Source organism: Galeopterus variegatus, unplaced genomic scaffold, assembly GCF_000696425.1.
Source record: "Galeopterus variegatus unplaced genomic scaffold, G_variegatus-3.0.2 Scaffold155, whole genome shotgun sequence".
Classification (NCBI taxonomy): domain Eukaryota; kingdom Metazoa; phylum Chordata; class Mammalia; order Dermoptera; family Cynocephalidae; genus Galeopterus; species Galeopterus variegatus.
The window spans coordinates 700,481-719,353 of record NW_007726266.1 but is presented as its reverse complement, the minus strand read 5'-3'; the positions used below and the strand labels follow the sequence as shown (position 1 = coordinate 719,353).

Here is an 18,873-nt window from a genome sequence, read left to right as displayed (position 1 = left end):
GTAACAAAATGTCATTTGCGTGTGGGAGCCCCAGGAAAGATGTGATCCTAGGGACCCCTTCACAATGCATGTGACCAGGGAGGATTTCTTCTAACAAGGCAAAGATGATTTAACCCCAGAACAGTTACTAATGAAATATACCACAACATAGGGGCTGGCCAGTTAGCTCAGTTGGTTAGAGCATGGTGCTGATAACACCAAAGTCCAACGTTCGATCCCTGTACCAGCCAGCTCTCAAAAAAGAAAAGAAATATACCAAACAGATTAAGAACAGTCAGAAAGTAGCCATCCATTCTTGATAAAACTTTTAGTTAAAAAGTTATGGAAGGGCCGGCCCGGTGGCGCACTGCTATAGTGCGCCGCTTGGGAAGCGCGGTGGCGCTCCCGCCGAGGGTTCGGATCCCACATACAGACCGGCCGCTCACTGGCTGAGCGAGGTGCGGGAGCAGCACCGAGGGCTGCGATCCCGTTGCCGGTCCCGGTCCGGTACGGGGGCGACACTGAGGGTTGCGATCCGTTGCCGGACACGGAAAAAGACAAAAAAAAACAAAAAAAAAAGTTATGGAAGACTATTTTTTTCTTAATATGTTAAAGAATATCTGTCTCAAACCAATAGCTAATAGTATATTTGACAGTAAGATATTATACATATATCCAGTATACTGAGGTAGAAGGTAAGGATGTTTACTACTTAATACTGTTCTGGAAGTTCCAGGCAATATAGTTCTATAAGAAAAGGATATAAATGGTATAACTGTTGAAAAGAGAACATAGAGTTGTCTTTACTTGCAAATAGCATGACTTTCTATTCATACTAAAAAACTACTTTGAATAAGTGAATAATTATTCACTTGAATAATTTTTAAATATGTAAAGAATATAAAAATATAAAATATTTTTTATATATTTAAAAATCAGCTCCTTTGACAGCTCCACCTTTCCATTTGCAACCTAGATCCCACCTTTTTTTTTTCCTTTTTGTCTTTTTTCGTGTCCGGCAACGGATCGCAACCCTCAGTGTCGTGCCCGTACCGGACCGGGACCGGCAACGGGATCGCAACTCTCAGTGTTGCACCCGCACCTCGCTCAGCCAGTGAGCGGGAACCGGTCTGTATGTGGGATCCGAACCCTCGGCGGGAGCGCCACCACGCTCCCAAGCGGCGCACTGTAGCAGTGTGCCACCGGGCCGGCCCTAGATCCCACCTTTTTTTTTCCTTTTTGTCTTTTTTCGTGTCCGGCAACGGATCGCAACCCTCAGTGTCGTGCCCGTACCGGACCGGGACCGGCAACGGGATCGCAACTCTCAGTGTTGCACCCGCACCTCGCTCAGCCAGTGAGCGGGAACCGGTCTGTATGTGGGATCCGAACCCTCGGCGGGAGCGCCACCACGCTCCCAAGCGGCGCACTGTAGCAGTGTGCCACCGGGCCGGCCCTAGATCCCACCTTTTTGCCTCTTTGTGGACTTTGTGTTTGCAGTTCTCCCTCTCATTTTTTTCTCATCATTTTTGTCTCTTTTCTGGATTATCCTAATCAGCATATGTCAGAGTGTCTCCCATCTTTAAAATATCCTCCTCTTGCATTGTGTGTTTTTCCAGGTACAACCCCATTTTTCTGCTCCCTTTACAGCAAAGCTCTTAATGAGAATTGCCCATGGTTGCTACCTTAGCCCTGTATCTGCCGTCTTCTCTTTTTCTTTCTACACCCTTTCTTCTTTTTATTATTGTCTTTTCCGTATGTTGTATGTTGGCAAGAGGACTTGCATTTGTCTGGGTCGTGGGCCTACCTTAGGTGTGTGTGTGTCTACAGAGCTGTGCCCCATTCCTCTTTCTTCCCTGCCACCGACTCCCCGACCCCATCGAAGTCCTGTGTGACCTGATTTGCCACATCCACTGGTCAGTTCTCTGTCCTCGTCTTACTCAGTGTCTCAGCAGCGTCTCACACGGTTGTCTACTCTCCTCTCCAAAGCACTTTCTCCAGCTGCCTTCTGGAACACCGGGGTCTCCTCATTTCCCTCCCACTTCATTCACTCTACACCTCTCAGCCTTCTGTGGTCCCTGGCTCTGTCCTGGGATCCCCTCTATAGCCTTGTCCTCTCCTTGGGTGATGTCATCCAGGCCCACAACCTTTAACATCTTCTAGTCCCTGAGCCCTGATTTATGTTTCAAGCCCCCTCTCCCTGGAGTCTGGATTTGTAAATCCAGGTGCCTGCTTGAAATCTCCACTTGTACGTCTAATAGGCACCTCAAGGCTCACTCTTCAGTCTTGGTTTTTCCCTCTCAAACTTGTTCCTCCTCCACTCTTCCTCATCTTGCTTAATGGGATCCTCCTTAACCCACTTGCTTAAGCCCCCAGACCAGGGTCCATCCTTGATCTTTCTCTTTCCCTCCCCTCTCCCCGACATTCAATCTGTCAACCTTCCCTATTGAGTCTGTCTTCAAAATATGTCATGTCCTTACTCTGCTGCTACAACCCGAGTCCTGCCCGCCGCTCTGGACTCCTGCCTGGCCTATTTGCAGTAACCTCTCCAGTTGGTCTCCTGCCTTCTGCCCTCCTCCCTGCTCTCTGTTTCTTTATAGCAGCCAAAATGACCTTTTAAACCGCAAATCAGGTCATGCCACTCCTCTGATAGCCCTCAGTAGTTTACTATTACATTCAGAATAAAAGTCCATTACTTTTAGGATCTGAAGGATCAGGTCCATGAGTCCTCTCTGACCTCGTCACAGCCCCGCACCCCCCGCGCTGGCTCTCTCTGGCTGCCCACCCCTGCCTTTACACTCAGCCTCCCACCTCTGCACATGTTCCCTGGGCCTCAGGTGAGTGGCCTCCCCGAGGCCTCCCCCAATGTGGCTTGCTCCATTTCATTATTGACATCTGTGCTCAAATGTCATACCTTCAGAGTTGTCCTCCCAGATCATTCTTCGTCAACCATGTACTGCTTCCCCAACCATGCTCTTACCCTGTGTATTCTCTCTATTACTTACAAGTGTCTGAAATTATTTTTCTATTTATATTCTTGTTTATTGTCAGTCTCTCCCCCTAGAATAGAAGCTCCTTGAGGGCAGCAGCTTCTTCAGCTTGTTCTTTCTTTCTTTTTTTGCTCTTTCTTTTATCTCTTGTGCTTAGAACAGTGTTGGCATATAGGAGGTGCTCAGTTAATATCTGCTGAATGAATTCCAGCACTTACCAGTTATAAAACATACTGCAAAAACGACTGTTTTTACTGCGACATATCTCCTAAACGTCAATAAAAAGATAAGCAACAAAAATGAGGTGTCATTTTTTTCCCTATCAAATTGGAAAAACTAACATTAGTGATAATGTTGGTGAGGATACTAGCAAATGGGCTCTCTCATTTGCCACTGGTGGAAATATAAAATGGTCTAAGCTTTCCTAAGTGGTGAGTCATGGGTGATTTTTATCTCAACTTTTGTGGTTTGCTATGTTTCCCAATTTTTTCCAATTCCTTTTTTTCCCCAGAAATTACTTTTTAAACTAGAAAAATCTAATAATCTTAATCTTTCTTTTTTTTTTTAAAGTTAACCTTGCATAGCAAACTTCTGAAGCTAATCCCAGCAGCAAGATGGTCTTGTTCTGCTAGTGAACCTCTTCTCTTGAGAATGTTTAATCTGAATCCCAGATCATTTTTCTCTGGGATGATGCAATACTGGTCGTTGAAAACTGTATTTGCAGGGCCGGTCTGTGGCTCACTTGGCAGAGTGTGGTGCTGATAGTACCAAGGCCACGGGTTCAGATCCCATATAGGGATGGCCAGTTGGCTCACTGGGTGAGCGTGGTGCTGACAGCACCAAATCAAGGGTTAAGATCCCCTTACCGGTCATCTTTAAAAAAAAAAAAGAAAAAGAAAAAGAAAACTGTATTTCCAGAGTTGCTGTAGTTCTGAGTCCTAAGCTGGTTTCTGAGCCCACCAGAAATGTGGGGCTGGGAAAAACATGCACGAAGGCAAAGCCCACCCAGTTTGAGGTGGGGTCCTATAACCCTTCCTGCCAAGACGCAGGTCTCTATAGCACAGCATTTCTTGGCAGACACGCTGCCCTATTCTCTCATGACTTGGGATTGAATGAAAAACAATAACAATTATAGCCACACATTCCTTTCCTTCTTCTGTATGCTGCTGGCCTTCTGATGCCTGTTTCCCTGTGACACCTCCATGCCCTGTTCTGCCAGTTCCCAAGCAGCCAGTCTTGTTAAAGAGAGACTGTTAGAGAGTGGTCTAACCAGTGGGTTCTTCTGCAGTCTCCCTTCGTTTCTTTCTCTTCTGGAAATGCATTGCTAGCTTGACCGTTCCTTTCATTATGCTGCTTTTTAGGCTTGGCAGTTAAGTTCTAGAGCACCCAGTGGCCCCTAAACAGTGTCCACTCCAATGGCAGTGAGCAAAGAAAGGGGCTGCACAAACCTGGCTTCTAGCCCCAGGCAGTTGCGCTCACGTTTTCTCAGCCTCATTCCTCTTAGACCCTGGACCACTGACAGTTTGCACCGACAACCTCAAGAATCTGCCAAGAGACCGAAAATAGTTTTGTGCAAGAACTGAGAGTTGGAGCTGGCTCAGGATATGGCTTCCACTGCCTTTTGCAGGCCGAATGGCACACACACATAGAACGACTGTGGAATCCCAAGTGCAGGGATCTGGCGAGGTGGTGAGAAGGGCAGCTCTTAACTACAGATGGCCCCCGACTGTGATGGTTCACCTTATGATTCTTTGACTTTACGATGGTGCGAAAGTGATACATAGTCAGTAGAAACCGTACTTCAAATTTTGAGATATTCAACACTTTATTATAAAATAGGCTTTGTGTGAGGTTATTTTGCCCAACGGTGGGCTGATGTGAGTGTTCTGAGCATGTCTAAGGTAGGCGAGGCTGACCTGCGATGTTTGGTAAGTTAGCTGTTTTTAATGCATTTTCCGCTCAGGATATTTTCAACTTATGATGGGTTTACCTGGATGTAACATTATTGTAAGTCAAGGAGCATCTCTGCTTGGTCTTCTGTTGGAAAACCTGTCCCTTCTCCCTTGGGGCTAACTGGACATGGCAGAGCAACTGCCTACAACAGGGTGGAGAGGCTCTAATGAAAAGCTCCCCCTTTCTTCTTAACCACCTGGCGGAGGTCTGATTGTGTTCTAAAGGTGCATAATCCATCTTCATCTTTGTGCTTTGAAAGCATACCATTGGAGAGGGAAATTGCTCTCCTAGAATAAGCATGGTCTTCCATTAGCCTCTGCCACGACTTGAGCCTGTGTGAGACTTGGGGTCCCTGCACAGTTAGAGACCATGGGGTAGGTGAGATTATAGGAAACTTGTCCCTTTTGCCCAGCAGCCCTGCTTTGGATCAGTTGCTCATTTATCTGTACTTCAGTGTGTTCCTGTTCTTCTATTCCTCAAGCTTAAGGAGCTCCAAAGAACTCTGTAATTAATCTGGTTCAGAATTTACCACCTTCTTTTACTTTTCTTTTTACAGCTTAAACTGTGGAACAAATACCGAATCTCCAACATTCCATCACTAATATTCCTAGATGCCACCACCGGGAAGGTCGTCTGCAGGAATGGGCTGCTGGTGATCCGTGATGACCCAGAAGGTAAAACCTTGGCATGTCCATTCTGTACTTTTCTTATCCAACCCTCCCTTCCCTTCCTTTACCCTAATCTCCTCTTCACTGGTGGAGAGAGTACTAATGAAATATATGTAAGTGGGTTTACATGGCTAGAGAATATTGTCTTGATGAGATTATTGTATTCTCTAGGTCATGGTTAAGATTTTTAGAGGGATCAGAATGTCCCTCCTGGGGGCTTTAATTCATGGGCCAAAGGAGATGGAATCTGAGAAGCAAGTTGAGCTCTGAGGGCTAAGGAGGCCCTGTTGAAAAGCAACTGGAGCCCCCAGATATTGACTTCTAGTTCTATTTCAACAGCAGCTGCCACCTTAACAATCGGGGGTTTTTCTCTTCCAAGTGTCCGTGTTGCTCTCCTGGCCTGGGCATGAGAGCACCTTATTACTTGGTGCTGCCCGACCGGCCATGCACTGTGTGAGCCGCTCTGATCGCCCTGCTTGGTGGCTGTCCAAGATGTGCTGCTTTTCCCTTGTGCTGGAGTGATGAAAGGATTGTAAGATCTCTCCTCCCTCACTCACTGATCCAAACAGAGGATTCAACCTTGGTCACAAATTTTCCCAGTAAAAATTTCACTTGCTTCAAAGCATTGCCCTCAGTAAAAACCAATGTATGGTGGAGCCAAGTCTGTGCCTTCTCAAATTTAAACACACACAGACACACACACACAGAGTATTCTGAAGACTGTTAACAATGCAGATTCCCCTGCCTCACCCCTAGAGATTTTTGGATTCTTTTTGTTTCAGGGTGGGCTTGGCAGCCTGCATTTTTAACCAGTCCGTGCTTCCCCTGCCCATCCCCCACCCCCCAGGCCATTTTGAGGCAGTGGTCCATGGACCACCCTGTGAGAAAACCCCGTTGGGTTGAGCTGGGAGCATATTATTTACTCTTCCTGTCTGGAGCTTAAGTGTCATCAGAATGTTGACCATCTGAGTTGCGTGGATTTTACTCTTTCCTTTTATTAGACTTAAATTCTCATTTAGTTCCTGAAGCCCCAACCAAGACCAATTGAATCAGAATATGTGGGGGTGGGGCCAAGGAATATCATATTTTAACATTCTCCAGCTGGTTCTAAAACGAAGTTAGAGTTGAGAACCGGCAAGACGCCAGGGTTGAGATTGAATCAACTCATGGTTAATACCTGAGGCAGTGATTTCCACACCTGGCCCATCACAGTTACCTGGGATGCCTGTCTTGTTTTATTTTGAACTTACATCTTTGTCTTCCTCCTGGATCTGGAGACCTGGGGTGTGACCTGGGCATCTGTACTTTTCAAAAGCCCCCAGGAGATGGACCTTATGATCATCTAGGTTTGGGAACCATTGCCTTGAAGGTACAGCAGGGCTCTGCCATGGATGAGCTCAACCTTTATTCCTGTGTTAGCTACGGATCCTGTGGGTGTGTTAACAAATCCTGTTTGATGATAAAGTTGTTGTGCCTGCAGCTCTGAGGCCTCATGGGTCCCAGGCTGTAAAGAAAAGTCTTAACATTCTCACCATCTGTTGCCTGTTTCAGGTCTGGAATTCCCTTGGGGACCTAAACCCTTCAGGGAAGTCATTGCAGGGCCCTTGCTTAGAAATAACGGGCAGTCCCTGGAGAGCAGCAGCCTGGAGGGGTCTCACGTGGGAGTCTATTTCTCTGCACACTGGGTGAGTGTCTGGTCCCTCCAGACAGAAAGAAGCAGTGATATCACCACCAAGCCATCTGTGGTTGGCTTCTGGAGGTGTGACTGTTCAGGAAGGGATTTCTTGGCCTTCTTCTGTGCCCAATGGATTGTTGGCATACAGTCATTGCTTATTATTTATGAATGGTAATAGCAGCAAGAAAATGACTTCTCTTGACTGGTCTAAAAGGATATTCCCCCTAACCTATTCGGATGAGACTTCTAATGGTCCCTACGGGGGGTTGACTGCTGCCTGCTTGCACGCTGCATGTGGGGAGGAGCCTGTGCTGGTTGCTCACTGTTAAGAGAGGCAACTTTATTTCCATCTCTTTTATAAATTGGGTTTTGCTGTCCCGGTCCTACTTGGGTCTTGCATACGTGGCCTCTGATGGCTGGGACATGGAGAAGGTATGTCACACAGCAGGGTCCTGCTCTTGTCTTTCAGTGTCCACCCTGCCGAAGCCTCACTCGGGTCCTGGTGGAATCCTACCGGAAGATCAAGGAGGCAGGCCAGAAATTTGAGATCATTTTCGTTAGTGCAGACAGGTAATGTGTGCCAGTGAAGTAACAGCGCTGCTCCTCTCTTCTGTAGGTGGTTAACATCTATTTCTTACTTCTTTATTGTAAGGCTCAGAGATAGGGATTGTGGAAGATGTGTCTGGGATTATCGGCAAAGGGACAGATACATTTCATATTTACTTATTTAATTGTCTAAAGGAGAACTGAGAAAAACCTTTTTTTTTTGCTATAAATACTGGGATACATCCCAATTCAGGCCTGGGTTGTTTGAGATTAGGATGCGTTTTCCGATTTGTTCAGCTTTTTAGATCGTGGTGAAAAGATATGGAGTGGGGAGGATAGGAAACAGCCAGAAACTAATGCAGTATGACACCTGTCTTGGATGGATAAGCAAGGATTTTTCTTAGCTCTGGCCACGTACATTGTCTGGGGCTATTTGAAAGCACGTGGATAAGGAATCACAAAAGCAAGAAGGGCCGACATCCCTCCTGGAGTAAGTTAGGTCCTTTTAGCCTCAATTTCCCTGCTTCTTGCCTTTTCTCTGGCTTCGCTCATCATTGCACACCTTCATCTCAAAACTCCAGCCCCAATTCTGACTGAGTCACCAGGCGCTTCTACCTCTTGAGCTGCTGTTCACAGAAAAGTCTGAGATGTCAGCACACTGGGGGCATTTTCAATGTCATTGTACCCTTGATGTCCGCACTGTTCCACGCTTGGTTTATTGGCCCCTGGTCCCGCTTCACAGCGCCACAGCTCCCCATGTGTGCAGGGCGAGCTTGAAGCCATGCCAGGTGGAGCAGTCACTTTTTTAAAGCTTTCAACACCATCACCTTTATTGACGTATAATTTATATACAATAAATGCATACATTTTAGGTGTACAGTTCAATGGGTTTTGACTACTGTATGTGCCATCATCATCACAGTTGAGATATAGAACATTTCCATCACTCAAAAGGTTCCCTTGTGCCCCTTCTCAGTGAGTCCCCATGTCCAAACCCCAGCCCCCGGGAGCCCCTGATCTGCTTTCCTAGTGTTTGTTATACATGGAATCATAGATTTATGCTTGGTTTAAATGTGTGGTCCTGTACAAGTCACTGTTCAATGCACAAATTAGAAATACCACGGGAAATGCGATGGCTGTGTACATCTAAGCTCCTTATAAAAGTAAGACTTGTCTGTGTTGATAAATGATAAGCTGAGCACGAGTTAAGTGGGTAGCATGCAGGGGAGTGGGTTGTTGAAATGGCCTGGCATTTTAGTTTGGGATCCACCTGTCGCATGGAGGCATTTGTTTCTCGGCAAACACCAGAACCGGCAGAACAGCACTCCCATAGCCTGGCGTGTGAGGATCCCCAGGATTAGAAACCCGGCTTCTGTGGAAGCCCAGGCACAACCTGGTAAAAGGTGGGTGCATTCGGGGAGGATAGAGCCTTGTTCTCTGTGCGTGTCTCTCTGCAGGTCAGAAGAGTCATTCAAACAGTACTTCAGTGAGATGCCCTGGCTTGCTGTCCCCTACACTGACGAGGCCCGGCGGTCGCGCCTCAACCGGCTCTACGGAATCCAAGGTAGGCATTCCAGGCCTGACTCCATGAGGCTCCTGGGAAACCTGCTTGGTTGGGCTCACCACAATCTCTGGCTTAACTTTTAGAAGAAAAAGAACATTGTTATTTCTATGAGTTCACATTCCTCACCATCTTAACAGTTACTTGGGGTGAATTTTACGGTGTGTAGATTACAACTCATTAATGTTTTTTATTTTTTTAAAAGAAAAAAGTACTTTTCCTGGTAACACAGCTACTTTTTCACCCCCAATGTAGTGGATTCTGATCATGAAGCACACACTCCCAAATGACTTGGCCAAAACCCTACCCCAAAGGTTTTACTGTCAGACCTCAGAGTGATCTTTGGTTCCTTCACTCAGAGTCTTTGAGCCTCAGTTTCCTCATCTGCAAAATGGGAATGATAAATCTTTGCCACAAAGAGTTGCTGGGAGTGTTAATAGGTAATGTGTGTAAAGCACTTCTTGTGGTTCCTGAAAACATAATAAAGAGGGAGGGCTCAGTGAGTATTACCTTTTAAGTGAGAAAATTAATTTTCTGAGAGTGTTGAAAACTAGGACTTGGAGTACTAATCATGGTGTTTTTCATAAATAACGATTATTAGTGAAACACACTGTATTTTTATTCTTTATTATGTGAATACCTCCTTCTCAGCCTTCACCCAGCCAGATTTTTTCTTGGTGAAGCCATTAACTGGCCATGGTAAGAGTTAAGCTCATTCTCTTTGTACCAATAGTACCAGGTCCTGGTTAGCCCTAGATAGATAGTTAACATTGAGCTCTTAGTGCTTCTTGTGTTTTAGGGGAAAAAAGGCAAATCAAGATTTACCCTCAAATTCCGCAGCCTATGGGGGAACTCATGAGATTTTTTAACCTTTTTTTTTTGCCATTTAGAGTCAGTCTATGGCTTTGTTTGGAGCTGAAGTTTTTTTTTTTTTTTTCTGACCGGTAAGGGGATTGCAACCCTTGGCATGGTGTGGTCTGCACCACGCTCAGCCAGTGAGCACACCAGCCATCCCTATATAGGATCCGAACCCATGGCCTCGGCGCTACCAGCGCCGCACTCTCCTGAGTGATCCACGGGGCCGGCCCTAGAGCTGAAGTTTTAAAAATTAATATTTAATTTTAAATCAGTGCTTCTAATCTCAAGTGGGATCTTGTGAGAATGTACCTTCGGTTGAGTGGGTCTGGGTGGGGCTGCATTTCTGGCCAGCTCCCAGCCGATACTCATGCCTGTGGCCCAGGGACCACACTTTGAGCATTAATATTCTAGATCTGTTAATCCTTGGAGAATTTTGGAGGCTCATATCTCCTGTTAATAACAAAGATGAATGAAGTTCCCTTCCCAAGCAGAAGTTGAGTGACACAACATTGTTGACTGGTCCAGAAAGAAAGGCACCAAGTTGATGACTTAAAGATGTCACAGAGGTATTTCCTTCCAGCACTTTGCTTGCAGAGGCAATTACAACATGTGTGCCTAGGGGTGGTAACGTTGTTTCTTGAGATAAGTATCGGGATGATCCTAGACCAGTGGTACTGAACAGATGGTAGAATTGCCACTTCGTGAGGGTAAGTTAGATTTCATGTCTGTTCATTCATTCATCCATCCATTCACTTATTTATTCACTCAACAAGTATTTACCAAGAGCTGACTAGATGCAATTGCATTCTTCCAGGCATTGGAGATACAGTCTTGAGTAAAAACAATCCTTGCCCTTGGGGTACATATAGTTCTAAAGGGGAGATGTACCCTAATCAATGAATCATCCAAATAGATGTAAGTGGTAACTGTGAGTGCTCTGAAGGAGAGGCTTCCAGTGCTAGGGGGCCTGTAATAGGGAGATTTGGCCTAGTTGGTGAGATCAGAGAAGGCAAGGAGCATTATGCTCAAACTGAGATCTGGAAACCAAATAGGAATTGATGGGGAGGACAGCAGATGGGGAGGAAAGGTCATGGCAGAAGGAACAGCATGTGCAAAGGCCCTGCCAATGAGTGTCATGAGGAAGGAGGCTGGGGTGTCACAGAATAGACCTGGCCTTGGTGATCACAAGGGCTCTCCCCTTTCTCAAACTGTATGACAGGGATAGGGAAAGTCTTGTGGGTTGTAAGTGTTTTCCTCAGTCCTTTTTGCACTTTTAAAAAATACATGGGATGTACTTTGTCCTTCCTGCCCTTGGGTTTCAGGTGTTCACCCCAGAAGTGACTCTATGTATTACTTAAAGGAGATGTGACTGTCTTATTGTAACTGAACAGTGGGAAAGGGGTTCTGCCTGGCCAGCACAAATGTTCCTCAGCCTCAGTTTATGGGTTGTCACTAGAGGCCCTCGGAGGGGCTACCGATGAGACATGCTACTTGGCTAGGTTGGACTTAGGTTTTTGCTAAGCATTTGTTTCCAAGACTTTGCAGTCCTTCGGTGCCCATATCTATGGGCAGCTGGGCCCTGCCTCTTCTGATGATCATGCATTTTCCATCCTGGCCTTTTAGCAATACTGGGACGCTCCTGGTTATTTCCAGACTCCCGTTCCCCTTATGCACCGGCAGGTGTCTTTGGTGTATTATGTTCCTCTGACTCCCCTAACAAAGGCTCCTCAGTCATGATCTAGCCTCTCTCACCCCCCTCCCAGCCTGTGTGTGTGTGTGTGTGTGTGTGTGTGTGTGTGTGTGTACAAATGTGCACAAAGGGGCTGGCCAGTTAGCTCAGTTGGTTGGAGTATGGTGCTGATAACACCAAGGTTTGAGGTTCAATCCCTGTAGTGGCCAGCTGCCAGAGAAAAGAGTTACAAATGTGCACAAAGCATGACTGTGCATGATGCAGCTGGGCCTTGGAGCATGCCCTCACAGATGACTTGGGAGTCGTCTTAGAGGTGCAGGCCAGGAAGAATGTCAACTGTCCTACCCCTACCAGGCTTGGGCCCTCCTAGATCTTTGCCCAGGGCATTGTTTCCTGTCTTATTTCTTTCCACACTCACTGATACTACCACTCTCGAGTAGGCTACCAACACCTCAGCCCTGGCCGCAACCCCTACTGCAGAATGGCCTTAACCAAGTTATTTAATGTATTAATTTCTATTGCTTATAACAGAATACTTGAAATTTGGTAATTTATAAAGAAAGTGAAATTTATTTCTTACAGTTTCAGAGGCTGGGAAGTCCAAAGGCCATGGAACACATCTGGTGAGAACCTTCTTCTGGTGGGAACTCTCTACAGGGTCCCATGGTGACCAGGGTGTCATATAGCAAGAATGGGCTGAACAAGAGAGCTAAGCTTCTCACTTGCCCTCCTTGTAAAGCCATTAGAACCACACCCTTGGGGCCGGCCTGGTGGAGCACTGCTGCAGTGCGCCGCTTGGGAGTGCGCCGGCGCTCCCGCCGAGGGTTCAAATCCTACATACAGACCGGTTCCCGCTCACTGGCTGAGCGAGGTGCGGGCGCAACACTGAGGGTTGCGATCCCGTTGCCGGTCCCGGTCCGGTATGGGCGCGACACTGAGGGTTGCGATCTGTTGCCGGACACGAAAAAAGGCAAAAAAAAAAAAGAACCACACCCTTTACCCCATGAATGGATCAATCCATTCACGAGGGCACAGTCCTCACAATCTAATCACCTCTTAAAGGCACCACCTTTCAAATACCATAACTGGATTTCCCACCCTTTCATAGCACTGTTACAATGGGGGTCAAGTGTCCAACACATGAACTTTTGGGGGACACATTTAATCCATAGCACTTAACCTCTCAGTAAAATTAGGAAATGTCAGTGTGAGGCACAGAGGAAGCATGTAACAAATATTTGTTGACTAACTGACTCAGAAAAAGAAATGGAAAAATTTGATTTTCCTACCTAGAAAAGATAAACTTTCAGATGTCAAAAAGCTTTAACAAAGGCAACCAACAATATTAGTAACATGTATGGCAAAGAATCAATATCCTTCATAGAAAAAGAGCTCTCTCCAGACATAAGTTAAAAAAGAGAGACAATTTAGTAGAATATATGTATAAGATATGAGGCAGGCAACTCACCCAATAAATATTGTCACTATGGATATGAAAAATATTCAGCTATTTACTTTTGTGGTTTACAGGTGAAAACACTGGATTTACATTTATCACATTTATAAAGAACTCCTACCTCTCCCTTCCTGAGCTCCCCCAAAAAAGAGAAGACAGTAGACTGCCAGCAGGAGTGTATATCAGGGCAGCCTTTCTGGAGAGCAATTTGGCATTGTACATCAGAGGCTTTAAAAATCTATAAAACCTTTAATTTAGAAATCCCACTTGTAGGAATTTATTTTGAGGAAATTATCTTAGAGCAAAAGCTGAGCTCCTCTTGAGTTGGTTGCGGTGGTCTTTTTTTGTTTTGGGGTTTGTTTGTTTTTTTAATCTTCTGTATATTTTTGTATCTCGTTATGGGCCACAATTCTTTCTTTGCTTTAGCCCCTGGAAAACTCAGCTGGATCTAAGCGGTTCTGCAAAGCTTACCATTCCTGCACATGACCTTGACCCTAGCTTCATTTTCTCTTCCTTGTTTTCCCTTCAGGGTGATAGTTTTAGCTGTTTTTATTGGATTATATCATGCATTTTTAAAGCCTCCTCAAATCCTTTTTCGAAAAAAGGTGGAGTTGATTTAAATGCATAGGATTCCATCTCTTGAGCTCCAGCTAACCATTCAGTCCTCCCTGCAGTGAGCTCTGTGGGAAATAAGAAACTAGAAGGGTAGGCAGTGGTGCCCTTGAGTGGACAAGAGATTTACATCGAGAAATAACTAAAGAGCAGAGTGCGACAGTGTCTTAAGGAACCAAAAAGTAATGGTCAAATAAGTGTCCTTTGTACAAGGGCTTGGAAGTCTGACACTCGTCCCAGGGAGTGGGGCAGTGCTGTGCTGAGCCTCACTCAGCCACTGGTCCTGGTCAGGCATTTTCATACAAGCACCATGTCGTCAGTGGAGCAGAATCTTTTCCTCTCTGAGCTAGGGAGTTGCCTTTCCCCGGGTGTGGGGGCTGGTGTGATGCGGGTCACACCTGTTGGTGGCCAATGCTAAGGCCATGGGGTCACCCGAAACCAATAAATTACCAAAGGATGGCCTTTATAATCTATAGCCAGTTTGGGGGTGGCAATCCGTGCCCTCGCTGTGCTCTGTGAGATGCTTCTGAGTACCCTTGGCAGGTGGGGCAGCACAGAAGACCAATCTCATAAGCAGAGATCAAGAGCCCTTCAAGATCAACACAAGCTTTGGATACTTGCAAAGTTCAGAGGGAGCCTTTCTATAAAACATTGGCGGGGCACAAAAAACTAAATTGATAGTTATGTCTGCTTTCAGAAAGCAGAAAAGGGAGCTCTCCTTTCTGATTCTCCAGTTGTCAACATGTAAATATTGCAGAGTAGGAGCCGCAGTTGTTAGGTGTGGCCCAGACAGCCAGAAAGTGGGTGACCACAACTGAGGAGGAAGAGAACAGAGTGTTTTCAGAGACTCATTCATTCGGTGCAGCCTCCCCAGGCCCTGGCATTGTGGGACGAGAAATATAAATGTGGTCCCTGACTTCAAGGGGCCTTCAGCTAGGGATCAGAAAGCTGATCTCAAAAGGCCCTGTCCCCAAGGCAAGCAGCAACCAGCCAGCCAAGACACACTAAAAGAGCCTGAGATTCACCTGGCATCCAGCTTTGGGCCGTGAGTGTCCTCTGAGCCCAGCCCCGCACCTGGCCCTTCCTGCCCCTCTTCATCTGCTGGCTCCATGGTGTCACTCCCCGCCATCTGTTCTAGTCTCTCTTCAGCTTGGAACTGTCTGCTTTTCCAGCTCCCCACCTCCTGCTTCCTCATTCTCCAGCTTCCAATTTCTCCCTGGCACAGTGTGTTGTGACCATTGCTTACCTGACCACTGCCCTCTTGGGCTAAGCCTCAGAATCCTTCTAAAGACAGCATTTAATGGAATAATCTGAGTTCAGAGGAGACTCTGGCTTAGAGCTGTTGAGCCAGGAAGAATTCCTGGAGGAAGTGGCCCTAGAGCAGGCCCTTACAGAATGGTGGGGTTTAGATGGGGGTTTGGGACATTCTTAGGGCAAAGGCCAGAATAGGAATGCCTGTGGTGTGCTGCAGGAACAGACTGGGGGATAAGGCTGATGAGGCCTCACCGTAGAGGGCCTTGAGCACCATCTGAGGTCCTTGGACTGACCCTTTGGACTCTTGGGGCCTTTTGAAAGTTTTGACTAAAGGGAGATCAGTGCAGTAGTGACATTTAAGCTAGACTGGAAGAGAACTCCTGCACAGGCATCCACTGATATTTCTGGTGACACCCTGAGCATGCACTGACCAGGCCCAGGCCTCAGGCCGAGGCTGAGCGCTGTGCTGCCTGATCGTCCAGCTTCATAGCAGGCCCACCTGTGGGAGAGGGAGGCTGCTCCCTCCCAGCCTCACGTTGTTGCTTATTATTTTTTCTGCTTAATGGCTTCTTGGGTGGGTGGTGGGGAGTCTATAATCCATGTGCATTGGGGGTCTGGTTTCTACGAGAAGCACATGTTATTAGTAAGTTCTTGTGCAGCATTTTACATTGACCTTACCAGTCAGCAGCATTGTTCTCACAAGTACAAGTTCAGAAGAATTTTGGCATCCCACTACCTCTGACCACCAAAATAGAAGAAAACCCTCAGCCTGTTGTGGGGGGCAGGGTTGCTGAGAACATGCCTTTGTGGCCTTGCGCAGGCTGGACCGGGAGCAGCGTGATGCAGCACGTGGAGCAGGGGCCAGCTGGGGACTCATTCCGTGGCCACCATGGCCACCGTTCTCCTGTCTCATCTCCTTTCCCTCCCCCCATCTCCAGCCTCTCTCCTCAGCAGACCTGCTTTAGTAGGAAATGCACCCCGCTCTCCTGAATTCTCTCGGTGCCTCCCCTTCTGCCATGAAGCATCCCTGTTACTTCTCGTTCCATAACTCGGAATGTCTGCTCCCCTGTCCGCCTTTCCTTTCTCGTTAGTGGCTCATCCCTCCTTTGTAAGGTTATGCGTTCATTCTTCTTGAGTCTTGCTCTTGCATTGTCCATTTTTCCTTCTCCTTGTCTCTCCGTTAGCTCCTTCTGTACCTCACAGTATGCTCAGGTCTCTCTTAACCGTAAAATATCCCGTTACACCCTAAGTGACTGCCTCAGTCGGCTGGGGCTGCTATAATAGAACATCACAGACTGAGGGCTTAAACAACAGACATTTATTTCTCACAGTTATGGAGGCTAGAAGTCCAAGATCAAGGTGCCGGCCCGTTCGGTTCCCGGCGAGGCCCCCTTCCTGGCTGCAGATGGCTTCCTCCTCACCGTGTCCTCGCAGGGCAGAGGGAGAGAGCTCTGCTGTCCCTTCCTCTTCTTTTGAGGACGTCAGCCCTGTCAGATCAGGACTACCTTATGACCTCACTTAACACCTTCTCACAGGCCCTGTCTCCAAATACGGCCACCTGGGGGGTTAGGGCTTCAACATGTGAGTTTTGGGGGTGGATACAAACATTTAGTTCATAACAGCTACCATCCCTCTTTCTGTCAGATGTCAAAATTCTCAAAAGACACTCCCACTGCCTTAGTGTCCTGGGCTTCTAGCACAGGCCTTGTGCTGGTACAAGGACCCCAACGTGATGACATCATGGTCCCTGCCTTCATGGTGCTCAGGGATGTTGCTTCACTGCTGTTCCTTCCAGCCCCAGCACGGAGATGAAACTGGCCTCTCATAGGTCACCCAGGGCCTCCTATTCATGTGTTTATTTAATGAAACCTAGTTGCATGCTAGGCGCTATCTGTTCATGAACTGAAACGTCAAAGGTCCCTGACCGCATGGAGCTTACACTCTTGCAGAAAGAGGCATACGATAAGCATGTGCTTTGAGCCAGGTGCTAAGGGAAAAGGATGACTTGCACCTACAGGGAAGCGGGGGGCAGGGGTAGTGTGGTGGGCAAAGGGACCCAGGATGGCCCCTGACCAGCAGTCCAGGGCACATGGCCTCAGATCTACAACAGCCTCCACTCATCTGTGCCCTCCTAGGCACTCCATCCCTGCTCCTGGGGGCAAATAGGGCTTGGAAGAAAGAAGAGTACATTACAGGTTCCAGTCTCAGCTCAGCCACTAAGCAGCTGTGTGGCTCCACACGAATCACTTGCGCTTTCTGTGCCTCTGTTGCCTCAACTGAAGAAGAACAGGATTGGCCTGGGGGATCCCAAAGTCCCTCCGGGCTTCCCGATTTTGGAGGATCTTGATCTTGATGCTTAAAGGCTATGCAGGAAAGCCAGGCAGCTCCTGGCCCCCACACTCCACCTCAGAGAGTCAGGAGCCGGCTCTGGGGCTTCCCCGGCTGCTCTCTCCTGCCATCTCCAGTGTATCCCTGTGGCCGGCCCCTCTCTCCAGCCCTGCAGCTGGACTCAGAATCCCACCCAGCAGAGGTGGGCTTCTTGGCAGGCTTTTGTAAATAGAAGAGATTATTCTGAGGTTTACTTTAGTTTTAAAATTCATATTTGATTTATTAGAACACAAATTAAATTAAAACACCCCAGACCTTGCTTAAACTTCTAATGTTGATTTTTGAATTTTGTAATTCTGTTTATATGTCTAGGAAATTGTAGTGGCTTCTTGTTAGGGGACTTGTAAACTTAATTAAACTCCTTTAAACATTTTAAACTGATTTATAAATTTAAACCCTTTAAAATAGTCCTGGAATGACAAACAAAATGTTACCAAGTTTTTCAAGGAAGTCTATTAACTACCGTAAATTAAATTTATAAATGTGGTGATTTTTAGATTCTCTTAGATGTGGCAGTACTATTGGTAGGGTTTCAACTTAAAAATCACTAGCCTGAATCCATTTCTCAATTACATGTTTTAATACTGGAATCACAGGATGGATGTGTTACTCTAATAGGCCACATGCTCCTAAACAAAAAGAAATACTGAATGTGAAACGAGTGCCCACTCCACTTTCTGCTCAACTGAAAAGCTTAAAATAGAATTCTGAATTATGTATCATAAAGCTTTGAATTTTTAAAAATTGAAACATAATTGATTATACATATCTGTGGGGTATAGCATTGAATATCAATACCTGGGTGAAATTTCTTTATTACTAATTTTTATATCTTTTTTTTTTTTTTTTTGGTGGCTGGCTGGTACGGGGATCTGAACCCTTAGACCTTCCTGTTACAAGGCTGCACTCGAACCAACTGGGCTAATCAGCCAGCTGAAATACTAATTCTAAATTCCAGCACTGAAGCTTTTCACCAAAAGATATCTTTCCAAAATAAATCTTTTGCAGCAAAGTGGTAAAAAAAAAAAAAACCCACAAGCAAATATTGAAGTTAAATGTTTTTTTTTTTTTGTCTTTTGTCTTTTTTCCGTGTCCGGCAACGGATCGCAACCCTCAGTGTTGCCCCCGTACCGGACCGGGGACCGGCAACGGGATCGCAAGCCTCGGTGTTGCTCCTGCGCCTCGCTCAGCCAGTGAGCGGGAGTGCACCAGTCATCCCTATATAGGATCCGAACCTGCGGCGGGA

General features: G+C 46.5%; 1 protein-coding gene across 1 annotated transcript in view; it reads left to right on the top strand.

The window, feature by feature from the left end:
• Positions 1-18,873, top strand: part of NXN (nucleoredoxin) — a gene marked incomplete at its 5' end in the record, with an annotated part of 148,863 nt that overhangs the window by 114,914 nt on the left and 15,076 nt on the right. The window contains 4 exons of the mRNA XM_008593084.1: positions 5,476-5,593; positions 7,139-7,272; positions 7,732-7,832; positions 9,266-9,372. Of these exons, the coding sequence (XP_008591306.1) occupies positions 5,476-5,593; positions 7,139-7,272; positions 7,732-7,832; positions 9,266-9,372 (460 nt within the window). The remainder of the gene's footprint in view (positions 1-5,475; positions 5,594-7,138; positions 7,273-7,731; positions 7,833-9,265; positions 9,373-18,873) is intronic.